The following is a 24,295-nucleotide window of genomic DNA, read 5'->3' on the forward strand; positions in this document are numbered from 1 at the left end:
CTGCAATTATCATTTTTATGTTAGTAACTACTATAGTTATTGTAAGTGCTGGGCCCTCACCACGTGGGGGAACAAAGAATGGCCTACGTGTACATTCCAAAGCCTGAATCCAAGGAACAGACCCTGAAACAAAGACACAGACACCAAAACTCCCTCGGATGTTACAAACGGAAGGTCTGGTGTGGATTCAAATCACGGGGTCTCATTGGAAGAAATCCACCGGATATGGATGAAGCTCAAAAGGGACTCCTATCTCAACAGTGACAGGAACCAGGAGACGATCAGGGAACAAACCAACCGGTCTGACCTTCAGTGACTCACAGTCTTTAAAACCAGAAATCACGTCACACTCTTTGGGTGCTTTGGAACAACAGACAGGACCTTCACCTCTCCGTTGCCCCCCCCCCCCCCCCCCTGTTCATCCTGAGAGGAGGCCTCTGCAGCCTGACCTTGATCAAACATGAAATATGTCTCACCCACATTACATGTAGGGTTTTGTCATGCAGGTCTGTGGTCCCATGAATTCAGTTTGAGCTTTATCTCAGCAGAATTTAACATTTACACACACACACACACACACACAGTATATTATCTGTATCATCCTATTGCCAGACCTCCAGATCATTGAATGAGAAGACGTCATCATTTGAAGAGTTTACTTGCTTAACAGTTTGATATAATTCATTCAAACTGGCAGTGGTCTCGCTTTACGTTGTGGTCAACAAGAGTCTGTCGATAACACCAGTAACCAGGCCTCACTGCTGCACTGTCTGTCATTTGGACCACGCTTAACATAAAGTTTTTGAATAAAATGATTGTGTGTTTGGCTATTATCAGGGTCTACACGGGACAATCTGCATTTCAGACAGAACGTCGAGAAATCGGACCTAATTAACCCGTCAGTGCTGCAGCTTCTCCACATTCCTCTAAATGTGCACAGCAGACAGCACAGAAAATGGCAAACCAGAAAGAAGATTTTAAACAATCCGATTTATTCGGTGACTTTGATTAATTTACAGTGCAGTGAAACGTTTGAGCTTTATGAGTTGTAAAGGCCGGTACATTCACCCAGATGACAAAAAAACTCAAGTGGATATATCCAGTCATGTCATGAGGGACTGCAGAATACACTACTCACAAAAAGTTAGGGATATTCGACTTTCAGGTGAAATATATGGAAAATGGAAAAAGTGAATGCTACAGTGATATTATATCATGAAAGTAGGGCATTTAGGTAGAAGCATGCAATGGTGATTTCTTCATCTTAAACAATTTATTGAAAGAAAATCTACCAACAGTGGAGGGTATACCACAACAAAACATTTTCAGTGTCTCAATAAATTGGGATGTGGCCAAAGGACGTCCACTCCTCTCCTTTCTGTGACTCTTCCAGTCACTCTGTATCACTGTTACAACCTCCTGATGACACTCTGTGACCCTCTAAGCTCAGTGAACACCTCCGTCTGAGGACTTCCTGTTTGAAGCCTCCAGTGTTGAGGTGCTGCTGATCAACTGTTAGGTGTCGTCTTGGTCTCATGATGTCAGAATGTGAACAGCACGATGAGGAGGACTGTTTAAATACCAATTCTAACTGAAGCAGGAAACGTATTGGTGGATTCATGGATCAAACCTGTTGTGAATGTTGCTGTTAAGCTTCTTGTTAGAGAACAGCAACTTGTGCAAAAAGTACTGAAACACTGAACAGTTGGACATGTGCATTCAAAGGTTTAGAGAAGGTCACATTAAGTTCACCTGGAAAGGTTAGAATGCATTTTAGGTTCATCCTGAAATTTCACCTGAAAGCTGAACATCCCTAACTTTTAGTGAGTAGTGTATCTTAGGAAGAAGGCAATTTGAATCTAATAATAACAGTGATGATAGTAGTATAGAGACTGTGAACAGAGGTGTTATGGTGGATCTTTTTTCCAAACTATGAGCACCTCCACTGTAGGCAGAGGCAGAAACCCTCACTCTAACACAGCCGACGGTATGTGAGCGCAGACATACCACAGTTTAGTGTGAAAATTTGAACTGGCCATTAAACAGACTCGTTAATATTAGAAAACACCATACTGACAGTAGTGAGAACAGACCTGAAGTCTGTCTTAAGGCTCTGTGTGTTATGTCCCACATGTGGACAGTGACATGTACTTTGTTAAACCAGCTGATAACGTCAAAGTCACTGATCCCTGTGAGAAACTTTGGTTGTAAAAATCCTGATCATAGTGCCAGTAGTCATTCCCTACAGTACTGTACAGCACACTGTGCATGGCTGTAACTGTCCGCCTCCCTTTAGCTGCCAACATGATCATGTTGAAAAGACAGACAGAGCTGTTCTCCTGATCGTTCTGACGTCACAGGACTGTGCTGCCTTAGAAATGATCCATTTTCAGATAAAGCTATCAGGAAGGGCTTAAATCATCTGGAAATGATGCATTAATAAACTTGAAGCTACAAATATGATAGTATGTATTTTTAGCCCTGGGTCCTCTCTGTGCATATCCTGGTGTCTGACTGACTGGTAGGTACTAAAAGTGTTGGAATTGGTCCACTAGATCACCTCAGCTGGCAGCTGTAAATGAGAATGGCTGCAACGTGATCCTTTGGGGTCAAAGTGCTTGTCTTTGCCACTGAGGTTCATCTTCTCATTCTTAGTGTCTGTAACAGAGATGGACTTTGGAGAGATGGCCCCAAATGTATAAATACTGGAGTTTATCCAATCACAAAATGAATGTTGAAAAGACTTTTAAATAGTTTTGTCTTATTCCCGTTGAGCTCAGCTGCTGCCAGCATGTTCCAGCGTACCAATCAGTTCCTGCTGCTATAATGTGGACTTTCTAACTTCACTTCAGACCCAGGGTGGCACATCTGAAAATCCAAGCAAATGTGGTGTGAATGTAATCACAGCAGACACACAGTGAGACGGCATATGAATTCCACTTGCAACACGAATGAGAGTCTTGTATTAAAACACAGAATCTCAAGAAAGTAAGAAAAAATAAGTTAAGTACGTGACGTGGCTGTATAAAGACCTGTCCTACAGTCTGTGCACAGAGTGGACCCCTAAACCTGGTCTGTGCTCTGCTTGTCTGGACCGGGCTGGGTCAGGCTGTCCATGGCAGACAGGATGGAGGAGAAAAAGTGTTCGGTGTGGGTCTCCAGAGCTCCAGACTGCCTCTCAATCAGCAGCAGGGCCTCTCTTAAAACTGGAAACAGAGAGAGAGAATGCTGAATGACGGTGGGAAAATAATGAGACGAATGCTGGAGCAGGTTGTGGTCACGAGGTTACAGACTGACATGGAGACGTGGTGTTGATGCAGCTGAGGAGAAGCTGTCCGGTGTGCAGAACACAGGAGGTCAGGGGCTGGTGGCTGCTCACTTCTCTCTGAAAACTCTGCCAACGACACAGTCACATGACGCCGTCAGCACAGCGGAATGAGTATGAGGTAGAGAGGTAGAGGCAGAGAGCCAAAGACAACAGCTTAAACTGCAAACGACAGGTACTATACAGACGGACACATGGCCTGCAGCCAACTTTACAGAAAAGTGACCAAGTGGATTATTAGAAGCAGCAGCAAAAGTTCTCCTGGCAAACAGAGATGAGCAACGGTTCCTCAGTAAACCACAGGTGAAATCCATGGTGGAGTATTAGAGCGCCTCGGGGCTCAGCCCTCACCTGGTACTGAGCCAGAGACAACTTCACGCTGTCTATGTCCACAGTGGGCGCCGCCAGCAGCTCCATCTTCTCAGACGCTGCATACAACCGCTGGATGAGCTGCTCCAGGTGTGAACAGAAGACCTGGAACAGTCACAACATCCACAGCTGCTTTTACTGCATGATGCTCATGTGACAATGTGAATCAAAAATAAAACCCTGCAGAACTTAAGAGTGTTCTACAGTCAAAACGCTCGGCGTCATGACGAAGGTTCAGTTTCAGGAACACTGCAGTTTGACTTTAGGCTAAATCCCACTGGGAGCGTCTGTGCCGCGGCTACTGGAGCGGATCATGCCCAGTCTAGTTAATTCCACCAGAAGAGTCCTAAAAGCAGCTTGGCACCCTGCCCAGCTGAAGATACACACCGGACACAGATGAGCCCAGTGGGATTTCAGGGCTACAGTCAGACTTACGTGACCTGTCAGATGGTGTCTCTACCTGGATGTGTTGCATCAGGGAGTCACACTGCTCCTGGTCGTCCTGGCTGGTCCTCTGGCTGCCGGACAGAGTGAGGCCACGCAGCTGCTCCACCAAAGCCTCCGCCTCCCTGACACTAGACCAGCCCAGCCCGCCCCCGTCAGGTTCTACCCAGGCACCAGAACTCCCCCTCACTGCCTTCGAGTCCCCGTGATCAGCTGCTGAATGACATTTGATCAGAAAAAGGACGGCCACACCTTATTTCAAAAGTCAAAACTATATACACGGAGCAACACCATTAGAGAGGAAGTAGTTCAGCTGTAATTTGCATGAGTGCACTGGCCCAAAATATGACCTTCCATTCGACACTGCCATATAAATACCTGTCTGAGCTGCACTACTATCCAGTCGGCCTTTCTCATCTTCTCCTTCCTCTGGCTCTTTAACTGCAGCTTCCTGTTTCTCAGGCACGGTGATGGAGGAGAGATTGGTGTTGGTGTCTGGCCCAAGAGACTCCCAGCTGGCTGTGACAGGCCGGCTCAGCTGTGCCGTCGCCTCCCTCACCTGCACACAGGGACCAAACCCTTTCAGTCTTCAGCCGAGGAAACACAGAAACTTTCGACGAGGTGACGAGGCAGGTCTGCAGTGTTTTACACGTTACAGAAGACATGTTTGTGGCCATCCATGTAACAGGACATGTAAAGTGTGTTTATATCATATGGAAGAATGAACCAAACTAACTAGGATCTATTCACTGCATCCCAACACTCCTCCTGTTGATGTAAATCAGCCTTTCCACATTTACACACCTCAACTTTTTGAAATTAGTAGATCAGTCTAACTATCATTCGATGGCATTTAAAACAGGGATAGAATATTTAAGTAAAAGTACTGTTAGATGAGATAATACATCATTTAGTTAGTAAAATGAGCATTATTTTAAAAAAACAGTAGAAATGCACAAAAACCTTAGTTAGCTCTAAACATTCCTAGTCAAGTAGAACATTTACTGATATGTTGCACATCAATCCAAACCATTAATGAAAAAGTCTCTGCAAATGCTGAGTCTTTCGTCCAAACATGACCTAGTTTCTGTGCTACTTTTTAAAATTAGATTTTCGCCTGTTTGTAAAGAGATTTCTTTAGTCACTTAACAAAGAAATGAATGTGTTAATTAGCTAAAACACATACACACACCACGAAGGGTTAGGTTTAGGTTTGAACCTACTACTGAAATGAATGGTTAGATGTTTGATGACATTCTTTGATGCAAAGCCAATCCATAAAGTGAACCCTTCTCAGGCCTAATAGAACCACACCACATAACTGGAAGAAGTCAAAGCCTTTCACGACTCAGTGTTTGTCGGTCTCACGTGGCCAGAATGACCGAACCAAGAGTAACTGCTGTGACTGTAACCTGACCAATTTAAATGCACCATAGTGGCCGTGCTGACAGAAACACGTTCACATGAGTCCACTCTACAACACACACACAACACACACACACACACACACACACACACACACACACACACACACACACACACACACACACACACACACACACACACACACACACACACACACACACACACACACACACACACACACACACACACACACACACACACACACACACACACACACACACACACACACAGTAATAACTGGAGGCAGTGACTGTTTCACACTGAGGAATAAACTACTCTGTCTCTGCAGGTGGCTTTTCAGATCACAGTGAAATGTAAATACATGATGAGGAATAACTCAAAGTGTAATAATGAATCTGTTTCCTCCTGCTAAAGCTCCGGTGTGGTCCTTGACTTAACGTCTGTGACTGTCCGCAGCACTGACCTGTCTGGAGAGCAACTGCAGCTCCTCCAGCTGCTCTGGGAGAGGCCAGAACTCCTCGTCCACGTCCCCACACACACCTCTGGAGCGTGGAAGAACACTCGTGGAGCGGATATAAGCGCTGGAGGTGGAGGAGGGTGGTGCACGGTGCTGATGGTGGTGACCACTCGTGCCACCTCTAGTCTTACTGCGGTCCAGACTGTCCCAGGACAAACCCACGGGATCTGTTAGGGTACCGGAGGACAGCCCGTCTGAGGATTTGTTGAAGCCCTGGAGATCAGGTGACCTCTGATCCACACTGAGAGAGCTCCTTTCTCTCGTCTGCCCCACACTGCTCACAGTAATGCCCAACCCTGACAGACTGGTGGAGCTACAAAGGTGGTCCAGTTCAATCCCTGAGTCTTGCAGGTTGGGATCTGTTTGGAGGAGAGATTCTCCTTGGAGCTCAGACCTGTCCCACTCACTGACCACCTGTCCTGGTCTAAGAGGGTAGGTGTAGTCCAGCAGGGCCTGGTACTCCCTGTTTGGGTCCCAGCCTGCGCAGTGCCTGTCGGGAGACGGAGGCGAAGCTTCAGGGATGGCACAGGCCCAGTAGTTAGCCTGATAGGGAGATGTTGGGTATCCATTTGAGTGTCCTCCAGAAGAGCATAGTTTAGTCTCTGCCCCACCTACCCCCTCTCTCCCACCCACCCTGAGCTGGCCAGGCCTGGAATGCCCCGAGCGAGGTGTGTAGGTAGGATACAGGACAGTGGAGGTCAGTCTCGGCCTCAGAGGAGGGTTCAGTCTCTGGCCTTCCAGGATGGAGCTCCAGAGGCCTCGCTCAGGTGACCTGCTGCCAGGGAAGGGTGATCCGAAAGTTCGCTCTTGATGGCAGGACCTGTTCCTGAGCTCTGACGCACCCATGGGTGAGCCGAGGTCTTCTCTGGAGGCGGAGGCTGGTGAGGTGTCACTGTGGGAAAGGCTGAAGCTCTCTGGGGTCAGCTCCCCTCTGGCTTTGGTCGAGAAGTTCATGTCAGTGTGTCGCTCACTTCCTTCTCTTTTGCTAACGGCCGACTGCTTGTCCTACAAGGCAGGAAACTAACAGAATTAGAAAGGATACCATGACACTGTCAGCTTCATCTGACTGTTACAGTAAAGCCAAAACGTTGACCGTAATATTCCACCAGTGCTAGAAGTGTTGTGGAAATATTATTAGGTCAGTCCTCAGATCGCTGTGAAAAGTGACTCCTTGGGCCTGACATGTAATTTACCATCACATTTACATAATAAAGCATATTTCTGAAACAGTCTGGAGTTATTAGAATGCAAAAGATGCTGAATCATCTTTACTGTTTCATTCTATTCTAAGAGGTCATTAACTTTCCGCCACACTCACCTTCTCCGTGTGCTTCTTTAAGATAGATGTGTGTTGCTCTGCAGAGAAGAGGGGCTTTCTCTTGACGTACTGTCTGCCTGTCAGATACCTGGAGGCTGGCGCCATAGTGACATTTTTGTGTAGCCCTTCTTTGGCGTTCTGTCTCTCCGTCTCCCCTCTTTCATCTTCTTTTGCAGTCAGACTCAGACATCTCCTGCTGTGTTTGAACTCTGGGAGATGCATCCTCCTTCGCTGGCTGCATCCCTTGGCTTCCATTGTCCTTGTCAACTAAAGAAAGATAACAATTTTGTGACTTTGAGTGTTACAAAACAAGACACAGAAAACAAGTTGTTATTTTATCATTAAGCTTTCTCTCTTTGATTCTTTCGGTTTGAATCATGAACCTTGTAGGAGCTGCTCGGTTGTTGTGCCGGATGTTTTTGTCCCGTGTCTCCCAAACACAAATCATGCTGCTGAGTTGAGGCATACAGGAGCACTGTAATGATACAGTAAAGAAGTACAGAACACTTTCATAGTAAGAGTAAGTAAGAGAAGCAGAAAACACTGAAAATGTATGACCTATAATAACATTTTAAAGAAGGTTGAATGGTCAACCCAAAACAAAATGCTCTGTTAAGTTTTGGCCCCGCTTGTGATGTCACACGCAGGGATCTTTTGATTATAGCTGTTAGTGGTGAGACAACTGGTCGATCAGCAGAACATTAAATGCCAATAATTTATCAAGAAACATATCTGATGTTTCCAGCTGAACAAAAAACAAGCAATAGCAAAAGTAAAAAAAAAAGCTCTGAACCCTGACCAAGCCAGACCCAAGCACTGATATCCAGAGCTCTACAGCATCCAAACAGTGCTGTAAAACCACAACAATTAACTAAAAGGGGGTAAAAAGTAGAGCTACAGCAATATACTGGCTCTGCAGATTTGTCAGCCAATGTTACTATATTGCACAATAAACTGGTAGATATGTAAGAATGAATCTCAGTAAAGAAATGCTGAACTGTTGAAGGTCATTAACAGTGTGCTGGTTAATCTTAACTCTATAAATGTACTGTACTAATGTGTCTTGGACAAACAAAGAAGGTATGTGTGGTCTAGTATGAGTTCACGACAAAAAAAAAGAAAAAAAGATGAACTAAATCATTATCAGATTTGTAGAACGCCAAAATATGAATATCAGTATCTGCATCGACAGTCCAGAATCAGTTGGGCTACACTAAAAAGCACACGCTCATTTGATCCATAGTTAATACAAACATATTTAGTGTAGCTGTACGATGTGTTTCCAGCTACAACACTCACTTTCATCTAAAAAATTAATTTATCCTGGAGACACCCGGGAACACACATAAATAGAGATTATAGATTTAAACTGATAGTGCAAACATTTATTCCAGATGAACACACACCTCTTAGCGGCACAAACACACTTCCGGTTGCTTAGCGAGTGGAATGTCTACCTGTTGTTGTGGGGTCACTAGGCAGCAGGCCTGATAAGCATCCAGTTGGGCCTAGGTGGTGTAATGATATGCTCGCTCCTCACCTGACTGAGCTCATTAAGACTGCATGCTGGGACCTGCCTGTGTTCACCAACCCAAATGGGAAGGATACTGGCTGTCCAGTGGCTCTGCTCACTAAACTGCAGCAGTCTGGGTCGTAGCTGTGGAAGCATCGCTTCGGGGAACATCACGCTCACGCTATCAGTGTTTTGTGGAAGAGGTGCTGGCTTCGCTGCGTTTTGTGCTGACAAACGTGAAATATGGCTAAAAAATAAGTTGTCCAATAAAGTGCAACCATGGAGCTGTGTGAAAGAGAGGTCATGATCAGTGGAGGGTTATGTAATAAATCAATACGATACTTAGATTTCAGAAACAGTACCCAAAGCATCCTTTCTTTGATACATTAGGCTACTTTGAGAAAAACAAATGTGGTCTATACAAACACGGTGACCTCCTCTGCCCCCCCCCAGGCTGCCCCGGTGAGAAATCGACTCCACTCCATTAGCTCTGTTCGCACTGTTGGCTTTGTTTGAGACAGGGCAGCGAGGCGGTGGCTCTGGCACAGGAAGTAGAGTGGTCACATGGTAATCTGAAGGTTCTTAGTTAAGTTAGTTCTTAGTTAGTTAGTTTTCTGCATTTTTATTTATTAATTCCATCTTATTAGACAACTTCATGTTGGGATGAATAGTTTTGCTTTTCTATATTATCAAACTGCTTTGAGTAGAAACATAAAACAACTTCACCAAGACAAGTTAAAAATCAGTGTAGGTTTATAGGTTTTCCATTAAGAAACTGCTTTGAGTGTGTAAAAACAGCAAGGAGCTGAAAAATAAAATCAAAGACCCACACTGAAATGTGTAATGTAAAAATTGGTGCTGAAGACATGTTCTAGGTATTTAACGTTCTGAATGGTACCTAGACCTACTCAGCACATGATGTACACCAACATGAGTTCCAATAATATAAATCCCAGCAGCAGTTCGTAAAGAGCTGGGTTCAAGTCTACAAACAGCTGCCGACACAACAGTCGACCAAGCAAGTTAGCGTTCCCGCTGGCTAACGTCACTGAAACCATGTTATTATGAAACATCTTAATAACCATGAACTTAATCTATATTTCAAGATCAGTTTTTCAAGATTAAGCGATGCTGTTCCTGTTTTGTCAAGTTAAAGTGTCTGCTGTGGAAAAGGTTGATGACTTAAATGCCTCACGCAGGTTGTGGAAGATGGTCTGAAGGCCTGATTGTGTCGGGTGGTCTGCGAAATTGAGCAATAATTTATGACCTCACGATCGCCTAATCTGGCATGATGACCATCAGAAGACAGAGATACAGTTGATCTGACGCCAGCACAAGTTAAATTATCTCAAAATAGTGACATTTGGATTTAAATCTGGAACTACCTGATCAAAGACTAAATCAACAAAATGATGAATCTCACCAGACATTCTAAACCAGCTTTCAGTACTTGATGCAACAGACACAGAAAGGTCTTGGATTTTACAAAATGCCTCACCAGTCATTGAAAATACTGTTTCCTGGATCAGAAGAGAAGGCTTTGTTTTTTGCGTTAAAGGCTGCAGCGCTGATGACAAACATCTCTGGCCAACATGTTTAGCAATATCATATCAAATCTCAAGTGTGCCAAGCACAATAAGATTGTCTTTAATCTCTGCTGGAAGTTCACCCATATCAATAAAACACCATGTGTCCACAGGGGGCTCTCCTTGATGTAGTCAGCCTGATGTTGTCTGAGCATAGCAAGCCCAGTCATAATAAATAATATATCTATTGGGAATTATAAAGTCTTCATATTTAATCTATGCTTCCATGCAATCTACCTTTTGAGAGAAATCTTTCAATATCTGAAATAGCTCTTCTCTTGATCTTATGTGGGATAATATCCTAGGGAGCATATTCATTGTAATTAGGCTATTTCTACCTATCCATGACAGAGGGACATCATAACCCCATAGCGTTTAACAGACACTGTGTTTGTTGCAGGGTTTGACTCTAATGGACGTTCTTCTAAGTGTGGACGTGACAAACATCCCATCCAAACTTTGTACATCTTGGTGCAACAGAACGGTGAGTTTGTTGCTTTGACAGTTTGTAGGGGGTGCGTGGAGCCATTCTGATATGCCCATGTCATAGAACCATAAAACATAGAATGTTCCAACACTACTGATGCATGTGCAAAGTTCAGTCACTTTCTGAGCACCTTCGAAAATCTGGTTCATTTGAAGCTTGAATTGAATAATTCTCAGAATTACAACAATACAATACAATGAATGCACACAGATAGATGTTTGGGATTTACACATCAATGACTCTTTTTAGTGCACACAAAAATAACTATTGTTAACTACGCTTAGCTTTTATTCTATTCTATTCCATAACATTTTATATATTTCATTCTTTCCTATTATTTGACCAGTCCAGGGTGTACCCTGCCTTTCGCACAAAGTCAGCTAGGACTGACTCCAGCCCCCCCGCAAGCCTGAAGGATAAGCGGTATAGATAATGGATGGATTATTAATTATTTGTTAAGCTCGAAGCAGAGGCTGCTATGGTTTGAGTTGTGTCTCTTCAGAGAGACAGTAAAATATGTTCCACAAGTTGCATGCCAATAAACAGCTGTCAATTAATGACACTTTCTCACCTCCTAACACTTAATATACAATGTTGTTCACAATAGTTCAATAATTAAATGACGCTCCATGATAAATAGAGGGCTTCAGATAGACCTCATGATAAGTATCGGCTGTTACTGCTTCCAGTGATCAGCCCCAAAAATCCTCTCTGGAGCACCTCAAGTCCCAATTGTACCACCTGTGTGTAAATCTGCATGCTGTACATCAGAGAAGTGGAGACAGCAGATAAGGTAGGAGAGGATCAAATAGGAAAAATACTGCATTCAGACCGAGGGAAGTTATTGTGCAGTACAAAGCAGGAAAGAACGCTCATATATAGAGTGCAAGTATAAAAACACACAGTATAAGAATAAAAAATGATCAATACGGTGCAAAAACCTAATGAACACATTGCACAATGGTTTCATAAATATGTGTGTTTAACGTTAAGGTGTAATATTCTTAAATATACAACGGCAAAAACTCCGCAGGTTTACTGTAGTGATCAGACCAGATCCCCTACAGAGAACGTAGAAATACGGCATGTTCATGTAAAGATGACATTAACTATGTGTGGATGTGGGTCAGTATCGACTGAAGCTCCATGTATAGTGCACTTGTCAGGACTTGGGGTGGTGGTAGAACCCCTTTGTGATGATGTGCCTGGTTTCCATGGTGAGAGCCAGAAGAGGGTGGTGCTTGACTCGAGAGGGATCGCCAATCAAATGCTACAACACAACAAAGAATAACTAAACTGGCTCGTTTGTAGAACTGGAACTCTAGTTCTCTAGCAGCAGGGATAAATAATGACGTACTGCACCACTGTTAGCTCCTTAAAGCCTGCACTTCCTGTTGATCAGCATCAGACACGCGTGTGCACCGCCACAGTGATGGCTGCAGTGCATGTCTCTGAACAGAAGTGATCTTAGCAGCATCACGGCAGAAGACGCTCAAGTCTGAGCTGAAATCAGTATGTTTTAGACGTTTGCCTCCTCCAGCACACCTGACTCAGACCGACAGCACGTTAGGCTTGTGCAGAGCTTCACTTTCTGTTTGAAGACAGCAGCAAGTCAGATTCTCTACAATATGCAACAACTATATAAGATACACAGTACTTGCAGCAGAAAAGCCTTACTCTGCAAACGCCGGAACCAGAGGAGATCAACTGATTGATCATTTGAAAGAGTTGTTTCCTGTTCATTTACTTTCCAGCTCTAGATGTAAAGACAGAGCAGGCCCGTGGCTCTTTCCTCACAGCAGACAGTCATTAGGTTATGTTACACCTGTGTTTGACACATCGACATGTCTGTCTGCTGGGAAAAAGCTTTGCTCAACTTTGGGTTCACTCTTCATTTTTCCACCAGTTCATCACTTCCCTGTACTTTGCATCATCTTCAAAAAAATGTGTCAGGAAACTTGGAGATGATCTGAAAATCACAGACCCATGAAGTGTCACCACATCAGATCTAAATGCTGTTCTGCAAATACTGGGTCCAAAAACACTGGAATCAGCCATCAAAAAAGTGTTACAAGCTTTAATTCAGACCTGCTGCTAAACAGCTGAACCATGTAACCTTACAGATGATAATTATTCTCCCCATTCTCCTGAAAAGATACAGAGGACGTGATCCCATTGTCACTACAAAGAAAACGGTACAAAACGTATTAAACTCAAAAACCCTGCAATTGGGTGCGCCCTTGCTCGTCGATAAACGTACATACCAAATGTAATCCAATTTCGGCCCTGTAGCAAATCTTTGGGATATTCTGGTAAATTCGGCATCCTTCCCCTCCACCAGACTGGGCTTCTTTTTCATAAAATCCCTCATTTATAGTAACTTGTGTTGGCCGCTTTCCCACCACCCTCCACCGTCACTGTGTTTGTCGACGGAAGTCACACCAGAAGTCCCTCATCGTAAGTCTATCAAAGCAGTCTGACTGAAAATGTCCTCCCGCGGTCGTTCCAAGCCTCTCGGTGTTAAAACGATGCTAATGACAGACTTACACACTTACAGCCGTTAGCAGTGAAGCTGGAGCAGCAGCAGCGTCCTGCCTTCCTCCTCCTCTTCCTCCTCCTCCTCAGACGGCGGCTTTGCTTCCTGCCTCTGCCCGTGCTGCCTTCACGTGCTCCTGTGAACTTTCCTTTCCTGTCCGGTACTAAAAGTCATCTTCATTTAGCACCCGCCTAACAAGTCTCTTTGGCAGTTAGCAAACCCTCACAGTGTCATAGGCGCTGTTTGCTCAGTTACTTTACTTATGGCTCGAACATAATATCTTCTTGTCTAGAAAAGAAGGGTCACAGTTATTTATGATGTGCATGTAGCAAGGACAGTGTGTGTAGGATATAACTCAGTTTTGAGGATACAGAAGTAATAATTCACACAGCAGACACGGCACAGAAAATACGCGCCAGTTATGTTGATTTTGTTGGTTTAGGTCGACATTCCAATAAGTCTGACAGCAAGTGAAGGCATCATGATACGTGTCTGCCTTCAGTCAGACACAGCAGGAGCAGCCTGGTGGGGCTCCTCACCCCAAACACAACTTCATATGTGAAGTTCTATAGAAGTTCTTTTATTTCCAAATGCTGGAAGAGGAGAGACTGGCTGATCGAACTTTGGAATTCCTCCTCAATCCCTCCTCCTCAGCCTCTCCTCCTCAGCCTCTCCTCCTCAGTCTCTCCTCCTCAGTCTCTCCTCCTCAATCCCTCCTCCTCAGCCTCTCCTCCTCAGTCTCTCTTCCTCAATCCCTCCTCCTCAGCCTCTCCCCTCTCTTCCACTCTCCTCACCGTCACCCACTATGCTGATTGCCACATCAGGCAGTAGGACACTGGATTTACTGTATACCAATATTAATAACTAATAATTAATTAGATGTAAGAGCAGCTGCAGGAGGAAGGTGGGGGAACACCTTCAGCAGAAAAGTGTCAGAGAGGTTTGGAGAGGCCTGGAAAGAATCTCAGGCCACAGCAAAGGTGGTGGGAGGGGTCCAGAGCCTGGTGATGGGAGGTGGGCGAATTATCTTAATCTGTTCTTTAACAGATTTGATTCTCACCTCTGCCTCTCTGGCCAATGCTCACCCCCTCCTCCCTGGCTCCTGGGTCATTAGCTGCACCCCCCTCAACATGGACCTGTCCCCCACCCCAGCCCTGTCTCCCCCTAACAGCTGATCAGGTGAGAATGCAGCTAAAGAAGCAGAAGGCTAAGAAGGCTGCAGCTCCAGACTGCTCAGGGACTGTGTGGACCACCTCTGTCAGGTGGCCCAGTCCATCTTCAACCTGAGCCTACCTGCCTAAGACCACGCATCTCAGGGAGCTCAACCACTTCAGACCTGTGGCCTGAACTTCTCAGCTGATGAAGGTCATGGAGAGACTCTTACTCAGGCACCTTCGCCCCCTGGTGAGCCCAAAACTGGACCCCCTGCAGTTTGCCTACCAGCCTGGCCTGGAGGGTAGATGACCCACCTGGAGAACATTGGGAGTACAGTGAGCATCATGACCGTGTGTCTGATGTGGTGATCTGCAGCACGGGGTCACCTCAGGGGACGGTGCCCTCTCCCCCTCTGTTCACCCTCTTTAATACAACATAATGTAGCACTACTGGTTATCATCACCATTTGTCCCCTCTGTTACTGTAATCACTTTACTCCACACAATCCACGATGTGAAATTATACGTATTGACCAGTCAGTTATTCATATTCATCATGTGCAGTTTATTTATCCTGTGTCTGTATATAGTGCATTTATGTTGATAATATATTTGTCATTTATATCTCTTATATTTTTCTATCTTCTTTTTGTCCTACTATTGAGCTGCTGTGACAAGTGAACTTTCCAGATTCAGGATTATATAAGTCCATTTATCTTTTCCTCTATATGCTCTGTAATGTATGTCAGTATGAACATAGCTAGATGGAGCCTGAGATCAACAGCTGCTTCATTGTCATTTTTGTGTATCTGACACTAAAAGAACTTGAACTAGACTAATGGTATTCAGAGAAAACGATGTCCAAAAAAAAATGACTGCAGAAAAGTGTATTTCTTTTTCCATCTGCACCCACAGACCCCACCTGGAACAACATTCCTGGGGAGACGACTGAAAATGAGAATGTATTAGAAACTGTGTTCAAAGTGTTTTCCAAACTCCTGTCTGTTCCAGTAGTGTCCCTGAGTGATCACATTATGTTAAGCTGCAGAGGTCAACATAACTGTGATCAAATGTTAAGTGATCTTTAGTAAGACGACACATTAGGTTAATGTGAAACAGATGTGTGTGATGGTTGGCACCGTGCATGGTAGTCCCTGGCGTCAGTGTACGAATAATGGGTGAATGTGTTCAAAAAGATAAGACAGGCGCTAGACAAGTATATGCATTTAGCTTATAGTCAGACTCTCAAAATAAATCAAGCACCACAAAACTTGTACGTGGAATTATCTTTCTTTTTTAATCATCTTAACATTCACAGTTGTGGATAGGACGCAGTGAGCTCAGCGTCACCATCAGTCATGACCTTCAAACAAAATACACGACACTCACAGCCAGGACACACTTCTACAGCTAGTTTATCTGTCCGAAGCTTGTAATTCTCTTTGTTCCCTGTTCCTATGAATCCAGTCACGGTCAGAAACACAGTTTGTATCTCCATCCCATCGTTCTCATCTTCTGATCACAAACTCGGACTTTTTAAAAAGAGCCACTTTATGGCTGATGAACTAGAAGTCAACGCAGCGGCCCTTTCTCTCCCAGTCTCCATAGCGAGTGGGCTCTGGACCCCGAGGACCCCCCTTCTCCTTGGTCACAGGGTTCACGTCTTCAGGGAACTCTGGAGGACGACAAGAGAACGATTCAGTTTGAAAAATGCTGCTTCAGTTAAGATAATCCCCCTCCACAACTGTGATACTTTCTTTATACACTTTACAGTCGACACAGTGGAACTAACGCCGTCAGCACCTGCCTCTCGTATTCATTAACGGTACAATGTTCACTTCTGTCGCTTTGACAAACATGTCTGAACTGAAGGCTCACTTACTAACTTTTCCTGAGCCTTCAACCACATTGCACAGTCTGCCTTAGCTGATGCAGTTTTAACCTCTGTTCAGTGCTTCAAGTTTAACATTGTCACATAATATAATAATATCATAATAATATTTGATTTCCTATTACTGGACTATGCATCATTGACAGCACTGGTGAAGGTTACAAATGGCCTCCTTATGGCATCAGACAGAGGACTTCTCTCTGTACTGGTCTTGTTAGACCTGAGTTCTGCTTTTGACACCACTAACCATCACATCCTGTTACAGAGACTGGAACAGTTCACTGGCATAAAAGGAACCATATTAAGCTGGTTTAAGTCCTATTTATTAGATTGATTGATTTCAGTTTGTACATGTTAACAATGAGTCCTCTGTCCACACTAAAGTTAGACATGGAGTTCCACAAGGCTCAGTGCTTGGACAGATATTATTTACCTTATATATGCCTCCTCTGGGTAATATTATCAGGAAACACTCCATTAATTTCCACTGTTATGCAGATGATACCCAATTATATTTATCAATAAAGCCTGATGAATCCAATCAGTTGACTAAACTCCAAGTCTGTCTTAAGGACATAAACTGCTATGGATGGCATTACTCTGGCCTCCAGCTCCACTGTGAGGAATCTGGGAGTTATCTTTGATCAGGATTTGTCCTTGAACTCCCACATTACATATTTCCAGAACTGGCCTTTTCCATCTGCGTAAAATTGCTAAAATCAGGCCCATCTTGTCTATAGATGATGCAGAAAAACTAGTCCACACATTTATCACTCCCACGTTGGACTATTGCAACTCCTTATTATAAATATAAGTCTGTAAAGACTCTAAAGGTGATCTAGAATGCTGCTGTGTGGAGCTGCTACTGGAGGTGAGAGCCAGAGCTTTCAGCTATCAGGCTCCTCTCCTGTGGAACCTCCTTCCAGTTTGGGTTTGGGGGGGCAGACACCCTCTCTACATTTAAGAGTAGACTAAAAACCTTCCTTTGTGATAAAGCCTATAGTTTAGGGCTGGCTCAGGCCTTGGACCAGCCCCTAGTTATGCTGCTATAGGCTCAGACTGCCGGGGGACTCCCATGATGCACTGGGCTCCTCTCTCGTATTCTTCCAATGACATCATTGTGAAAGCCGTTGATGAATTGTTTTATGTCACTATACAAGTAGAACTAGACAAGTGTTCGCCCATTGTCACAGAAGAATTGCAGCTATTGTTCAACATTATGGCCAAAGATCAATTGTTGGAAAAATAAAAATTCTTTCTTTCTTTTATTCCAGGGAACATATCACCTCCATATATACCAAGTGTCCCTGATTTGAAGGACTTTTTGTGTCTAATGACCATCTGAACACTGCTACAAAGTTGGTCAGACTTTGATTCTAGTTGAATTCATGTTCGATCTGTAGGTGATTCTAATGGAGACAAGCAGACTACACAAGTGATATTTCCCTCTGCGTTTTCTTCCCTGTTTGATATTCTAAGGTTTTCATCTTTCATTCCCTGAGTGCAGTTTGTGCCCAAATCAAAGACAGTTAGTCCCAAGCATCACTCTCACTTTCCAGGACATCTGTGCGCTTCTCCTCTGGGCTGTCGAAGCGACCCTGCGGGGTTTTAGCTTTCTTCAGCGGCTCCTTGTCCTTCACCGATCCGCTGGCTGCCCGAGAACACCCTGGAGAGACACATCGCATATCACAGTCTGCAGACCGCCGTGATGGACCTCCAGCTCTGACTGGACCTCCACTTTCCAAAGCTTCCAGACCACCTAACATCTCTTCACTCACTTAAATCCACATCAGATTACTTCAGTACATGCTCCATGGACCTTGAACTGCAGTCTGCAATCAAACTGGAGTCATTCATTGATGGCACCCGTGCAGATGTTAAATCGCCATCACCTCACGTCCTCATTGATTCTGGTAACCGTTTTGTGTAACTGCCCCTTTAATTCTTCATCCTGTCTAAATGTCTTGGTCTGGAAGAGTCTTCAGTTAATTCTATTGAGACCAGCTGACTGAATGAAGATGATAACTTACTTACTTACTAACGTGGCCTGAGCTCAGAGCCGTGATATTAGCGGACACTGTCTCAGTATGAGCTAAGATGGGCGCCGTAGCCCGACACTGACCTGTGTCCACTGCCAGCCTCTGCCGAGCGGCATGTCTGCCGGCCGAAGCGCACACCCGGAGGACCGACATGTCCCAGCAGCGAGCAGAGTGAAGGCCGGGCTCAGCTCTCTCTCACACACACAGAGAGACACACACAGACACACACTGGTGCAGAGAAGATATATCCTCTGTGTCTCTGTGTCAAAGCTTACACAAGTTTGTTTTCGTCCTCCGTCGCGCTTCAGTGACGCAATTTGCATCACCGCAACGCGACGAGCTGGTGTGACGTTTCCGCGGAACCAGCAGGTGGAGACAAGGCGCTGAGATGATGAGGAGGCTCACCGAGCTGCCGGGGGCTGTGGATCAGCTCACCGAGCTGCCGGGGGCTGTGGATCAACTCACCGAGTCATGAGCGTGTGCCTCCATTCTCATTATTAGTAATGCTGTAGACCAACTCAATCAAAGAAAGGGCCAAAATTTAAAACACGGTCTAAGTCGCGGGCCAAACGGGCTCAACATTTAGTGAGGACTCTAAAAGTGACTCTTTTATTATAGTATATAATATAATATAATAATAATAATATATATTTTATCCAGAAATATGAATTTAAACAGCCAAACTACAAACAACTTTTCCTCAATAAAATAAATAGAATTTTAAATTATTTTTTTATTTTTTGTACTATCCTCATGTTTTGTCTCATAGTGTCTCTTATATTTATATTCTTTAATTATGGCCACATCAGCTCCACAAACAAGACACACAGGTTTACCTCCGACAGACAAACAGGTAAAACTCCACCACCCACCTGCTTTGAAAGTCTCTGTTTTCAAAGTCCACTTTTCGTTTAGCCATTTATTTTTTTTTGGGGGGGGGGGTAGCTTAATGGCGCGTTTCCACTAGTACCTACTCCAAGTAGAGCTCAGTAGGTACTAGTGGAAACGCGCCATAACAGCGCTGATCGAGGTATTGATCCGCTGATCGGTGTGTCATTATACCTGCAGGAGGAGGGGCTGCTGCACGGGTCCTGACTAGCGCGGCAGCTGTTCAGTGCATTGTGGGATTTGTAGTATTAGAGGTGGGAGTGCTGTTTACCGACGGGCCATTCTTAATAGTCACATGAAATTATCTCGCGGGCCGTATATAATTGTATCGCGGGCCGGATGTGGCCCGCGGGCCTTGAGTTTGACATATACAGTGTAGACTTTAAGAAGACCCCAGCAGGCCTGTTTCACAGCAAACACCACCACAACAAGAGAACTTGGACTTTGTAGAATAATGGAATTCAGGGAAACAATGTGTTTTTTTTCACATGAGCACCTAGAGATGGTAAGAATAAGATCAAGAATAAGAATAAGATCAACTTTATTGATCCCGAAGGAAATTGCTTAAATGCCTAAACGCTCAGTATTTGTACAGCTTCTTTCTAGTCATTTCGACTACTGAAAGCACTTTGTACATCACATCCTCATTCACACATCATTCAGTCAGGAGGAACCTAAGTCGGAGGAGACTATTCCTCTACCTCTTACTGTCCAGATCCCACCTGGAGCGAATTATCCCGGCGTGATCACATTATGACCAAATACGAAGTGATAAACAAATGTGATCATTAGTAAGAAGAACTGAGGTTATTCTGAAATAAGTCTGCGCTGTGAATGTGTGTGAATAGTTGGCATCTTGCACGGTGACCCTCTGAAATGTATAACGTAGCAAGATTCAAGTGAAGTACAAGTAAGTCCAACTCAAACGTGTACTTTACTTGTTCAGGACTTGAGTAAATGTACTTAGTTACATCCCATCACTGCACTCTGTCTATACTGTTCTGTGGAATGAGTCCTCCACAGAGAACATCAGATTCACTGCAACACAGTTACAAATGGACAGGAAATGATTTTATGGATCCACAAAACAGTTTGATTTATTGAAAAATAAAGACTGTGCAACTTTCATGTTGTGCTGTGCTATGAAATGCATGAGATGAGAGGAGCAGCTGCTCTTTTCACTCCAGTTTCTCATGAGTCCAGAGAAAAGGTCCATGACTTTGTCTGTGCACACAAAAGGTGCACTCATTTGTCCAAATCTGTGTTAATGAGCACTTCTGCGTGGCTGTTACACAGGTGTGCCTTGGGCTGCTCACAGTAAAAAAAAAAAGCCACTCTAAAATATGCACTTCTATCAAACAACACAGTGGCACAGCTGCTGCAGTGACTGAACGCACAGAGGTACCTTGATGAGTTCTTGAGGCCCATTGTTGTGCCCTTGACCCGCTGCCATCACAGCCACATGTTGCAAGGATCTGTACACAATTCCTGGAAGCCGAAGACAGCCCAGCTTCTGCGCGACCTGCATGCTCACTGCACGTCATGCTTGGGATGCTTGTGTGGGACGGCGAGCTCCACTTCCTGCACAACATTCAAACATGTATAATACGCAGCAGTCCACAGGCCGCAGTCAGCAGAGGAGATGGTGTGGGCACATCAGGACTTGTTTTCTGTTTGTGAGTTCTTCCACAGTAGATGTCCTGATGAAGGAGCTGTGTCACCGGGGCATTGTCATGATGGGACGGCAAAGGGGCAACATCAAACTATCACTGTGAGCTGGAGCGTTCAGATTTCTCTTTGTTGGAACGAAAAGGCCCCAAAATAGATCTAGACTGTTAGGACAGGACATAATGTCGGCTTTTATTGTCATTCTGTTTATGTGTATGTGTGTGTGTGTGTGTGTGTGTGTGTGTGCATGCATGTGTGTGAGTGGTGTATTCCTCTCAACTTGTTTTATTTTCAATCAGCTTTGGTGACCACTTTTTCTACTCAGGGTAAAATATTGTGTGTGTGTGTTTGTGTGTGTGTGTGTGTGTGTGTGTGTGTGTGCGTGCGTGTGTGTGTGTTTGTATGCATGAGAAAAATTCCAGAAGGTCTGCAGTGATATTTCTGAGTGGATGATGAAATTCTCCTTTACATTCCTCTTCAACCTTTCCGAAAGCAGTCCTGGAGAATGTCACATCACACACACCAATACACACACACACACACACCCGACACCGAAGCACGCCCAAACGTTGTTGGACAAAAACTACATTTATACTTTTTTTTTCAGAGAACGCTTATAATGTGCATAAAAATATCCAGGTTTGGGTGAAGTCAGATGTCCGCGAAAAGACACACGACAGTATTTCTGTACAGAATTCTTCCCTGTGAAATAAGACCCGAAACAAACACTGTCACATTCTATATTCAGATACAAATTTGCTCCTCACACTTATACCGTGAGAGCCGGCTCTCCTGCAGACTGGCCTGTTCTTGTCTTCTTCCCCACGTGGCAACTGTCTCAAAATGCTACTTCTCAGCTACCTGCACTCTGGAAAACAACGTCTGATGGCACAGAAATGAGGTTTCCATGATTCAGAGGCTCAGTGACAGTGGCCTGTCACAGGGAGAGACAACGTCCAAAGATTTCAGAACATTTAAACAAATGAACCGACCAAACCCAGCATTTCTCTTGTGAAACATCAGAATCACAGTCATTCATCTAACTTAGGGGAAGAGGCTTTCTACATCTAGACTCTTGACAGTATCCCCAAAAGGTCTCAATTTTAAATTTGATTTGAGAACCCTCTTAATATTCTATCTCCATTTTTATTATTTATTTCATGACTTGTCATGTTTTTCTTTTCTTTAATAAGTGAATTAAGTTTGTGTTTTATTTGATTTCTCCTTAATGTTCTTAATTTATATTTCTGTGACTTGCTTACCATATTCACTTTTGACTGAAGAAACGACCTGCTGTGGCCCCATGAATCACAATTTAATAGAAGAAAATGTGCCACGTATTCACAAATAATAGAACTGGCACAATAACATACAGAGTCAAGAGGGGGCCTCAAGATTGGCAAAAAATGCAGAATCCTATTTAAAGTCATGAATCCATCCATCTTTTTCTGTGCCGCTTATCCTTAAGGGTTGGTGGGGGCTGGAGCCAATCCCAGCTGACATTGGGTGAGGGGCGGGGTCACCCCGGATGGGTCACCAGCCACTCACATAGAGACAGACAAACACTCACACTCACATTCACACCACACCTTACAGTCACTAATTAACCTGCATGTTTCTGGACTGTGGGAGGAAGCCGGAGAACCAGAGAGAACCCACACAGGCACAGGGAGAACATGCAGGTTCAAGGCTCAAACCACAAACCTGCTGGCCAGTGGATTCGAACCTGGAACCTTATCTGTGATAATGCATCAAATACTAGATGGGCCGCTTGTCTCTGATGAACCTACTGAGAATAACGAGCTCCTCCTGGATTTGCAGAGCTGCACAGTGTGTTGTTACGCTACACTGTGATTGTTCTGGTTCACTCTCACCATTGCATTGTTCTCAGCTGTAGCAAAGAAACTATTTTCAGAGAAATCAGCTGTAAAAATCCACTGTGTACCATCTCCTCTGCAGCAAGCAGCACCCAGACACTGTCAGAGAGCAGCTGGGAAACTCAGTTGAACACTGAGCAGCTAAAGAGTCTCAGATTTTCCTCAGGAGACCAAAAGCGAAGCTAACAGAGGGAGAATATTGGCCATGTTGTGCTACATGTGGAAATAAGAAACACAGTCAACTTAAAGCTTAAAACTTAAATGTGTCCGTGTTGTGTTCACTGTATTTGTGTTTTCCGCTGAAAACAAGAGAACAAAAATCCCTTCTTTTTAAGGTTTAAGCTGATGGTCAGTGTTCAGTCTTTGTCTGACTCCCCACATGTCGTCAGCTGTGGCTTTTTTATTGTCTCTGCCTTTGATCAAACAGCCTTATAGATGTCTTTGTGACACTGGAACCACCTTTGCCACTCACACTCACACACACTCACACACACACACACACACACACACACACACACACACACACACACACACACAGTAAAAGGACACATGACTTTCCCTCTGACTGGTCAGTTTGTTCGGTCTCAGCCTCCTGGGTCTGAGATGGACGTCACACAGCGACAGACAAAGAAATAGGAAAATACAGTTTGCAATGCGTCTCTACAAAAATAAGAGTCCAAGAAAACGTGACGTGGCCAAAAGTGGTCATTATTAAATGTAAAAGTGCCTTTGAATATTATTAAATATTATTTTCCTTTGAACCAGATGCTTGGGGGCCTTTGGGCCCATTTATTCCTAATTTATAAAATAGTAAAACAAAGAGACATCCATGATTTGTTGCTGTAAATCATCATTCTGTAAGGTGAAGTGTCAGATTATGTTTGAATTCATACAAAGGTGCTAAAACAAGTGCCCGTTAATTTGCAGCGGAGTAAAAAGTCCATGAAGCTGATGAACACGTTATGGCAGATGTGTGCTCACATCTTCTTCAGTCAGAAACTAGAGCACATCAGCAGCTCGTCCCGCTCCTCTCAGGCCCTGCTTGCAGAGTCATGGAGCACACCGTCCATCACGGTGTCAGTCTGTGTCTGCAGGCCTGACGGGGGGGGGCGCAGTCCTGTGACTGATCCACATCAGACCGTGGACCCCCATCACATGGGAGCCCTGTCGCTCGGTCTGACAGAGGGTGGGTGATAACAAAAGCAGATAGATGAGCTGATAAGCAGCATCTTTGAAGCTGTGTTCGAGTCTCCTCAGTGGGCGACAGTCCACGTCCACCGGAGGCCCCGCGCGGCCT

At 44.4% G+C, this 24,295-nt stretch overlaps 2 protein-coding genes across 2 annotated transcripts; both read right to left on the minus strand.

Annotated features, from left to right (window-relative positions):
• Positions 1-2,821: 2,821 nt before the first annotated feature.
• cep68 (centrosomal protein 68) lies at positions 2,822-13,325 on the minus strand. Its single transcript, XM_070841281.1, has 8 exons — positions 13,210-13,325; positions 7,360-7,626; positions 5,988-7,046; positions 4,517-4,697; positions 4,155-4,351; positions 3,677-3,799; positions 3,298-3,394; positions 2,822-3,206 (listed from the first exon to the last, which is right to left on the minus strand). Exons 2-8 carry the CDS (start codon positions 7,612-7,614, stop codon positions 3,064-3,066), a joined length of 2,055 nt encoding a protein of 684 aa, XP_070697382.1. The 5' UTR covers positions 7,615-7,626; positions 13,210-13,325; the 3' UTR covers positions 2,822-3,063.
• Positions 13,326-15,918: 2,593 nt separating this feature from the next.
• Positions 15,919-18,866, minus strand: sdhaf4 (succinate dehydrogenase complex assembly factor 4). The gene is made up of 3 exons (XM_070840606.1): positions 18,649-18,866; positions 18,079-18,192; positions 15,919-16,310 (listed from the first exon to the last, which is right to left on the minus strand). Exons 1-3 carry the CDS (start codon positions 18,716-18,718, stop codon positions 16,201-16,203), a joined length of 294 nt encoding a protein of 97 aa, XP_070696707.1. The 5' UTR covers positions 18,719-18,866; the 3' UTR covers positions 15,919-16,200.
• Positions 18,867-24,295: the final 5,429 nt, after the last annotated feature.

This window comes from Pempheris klunzingeri, chromosome 12 (genome assembly GCF_042242105.1).
Source record: "Pempheris klunzingeri isolate RE-2024b chromosome 12, fPemKlu1.hap1, whole genome shotgun sequence".
Lineage (NCBI taxonomy): Eukaryota > Metazoa > Chordata > Actinopteri > Acropomatiformes > Pempheridae > Pempheris > Pempheris klunzingeri.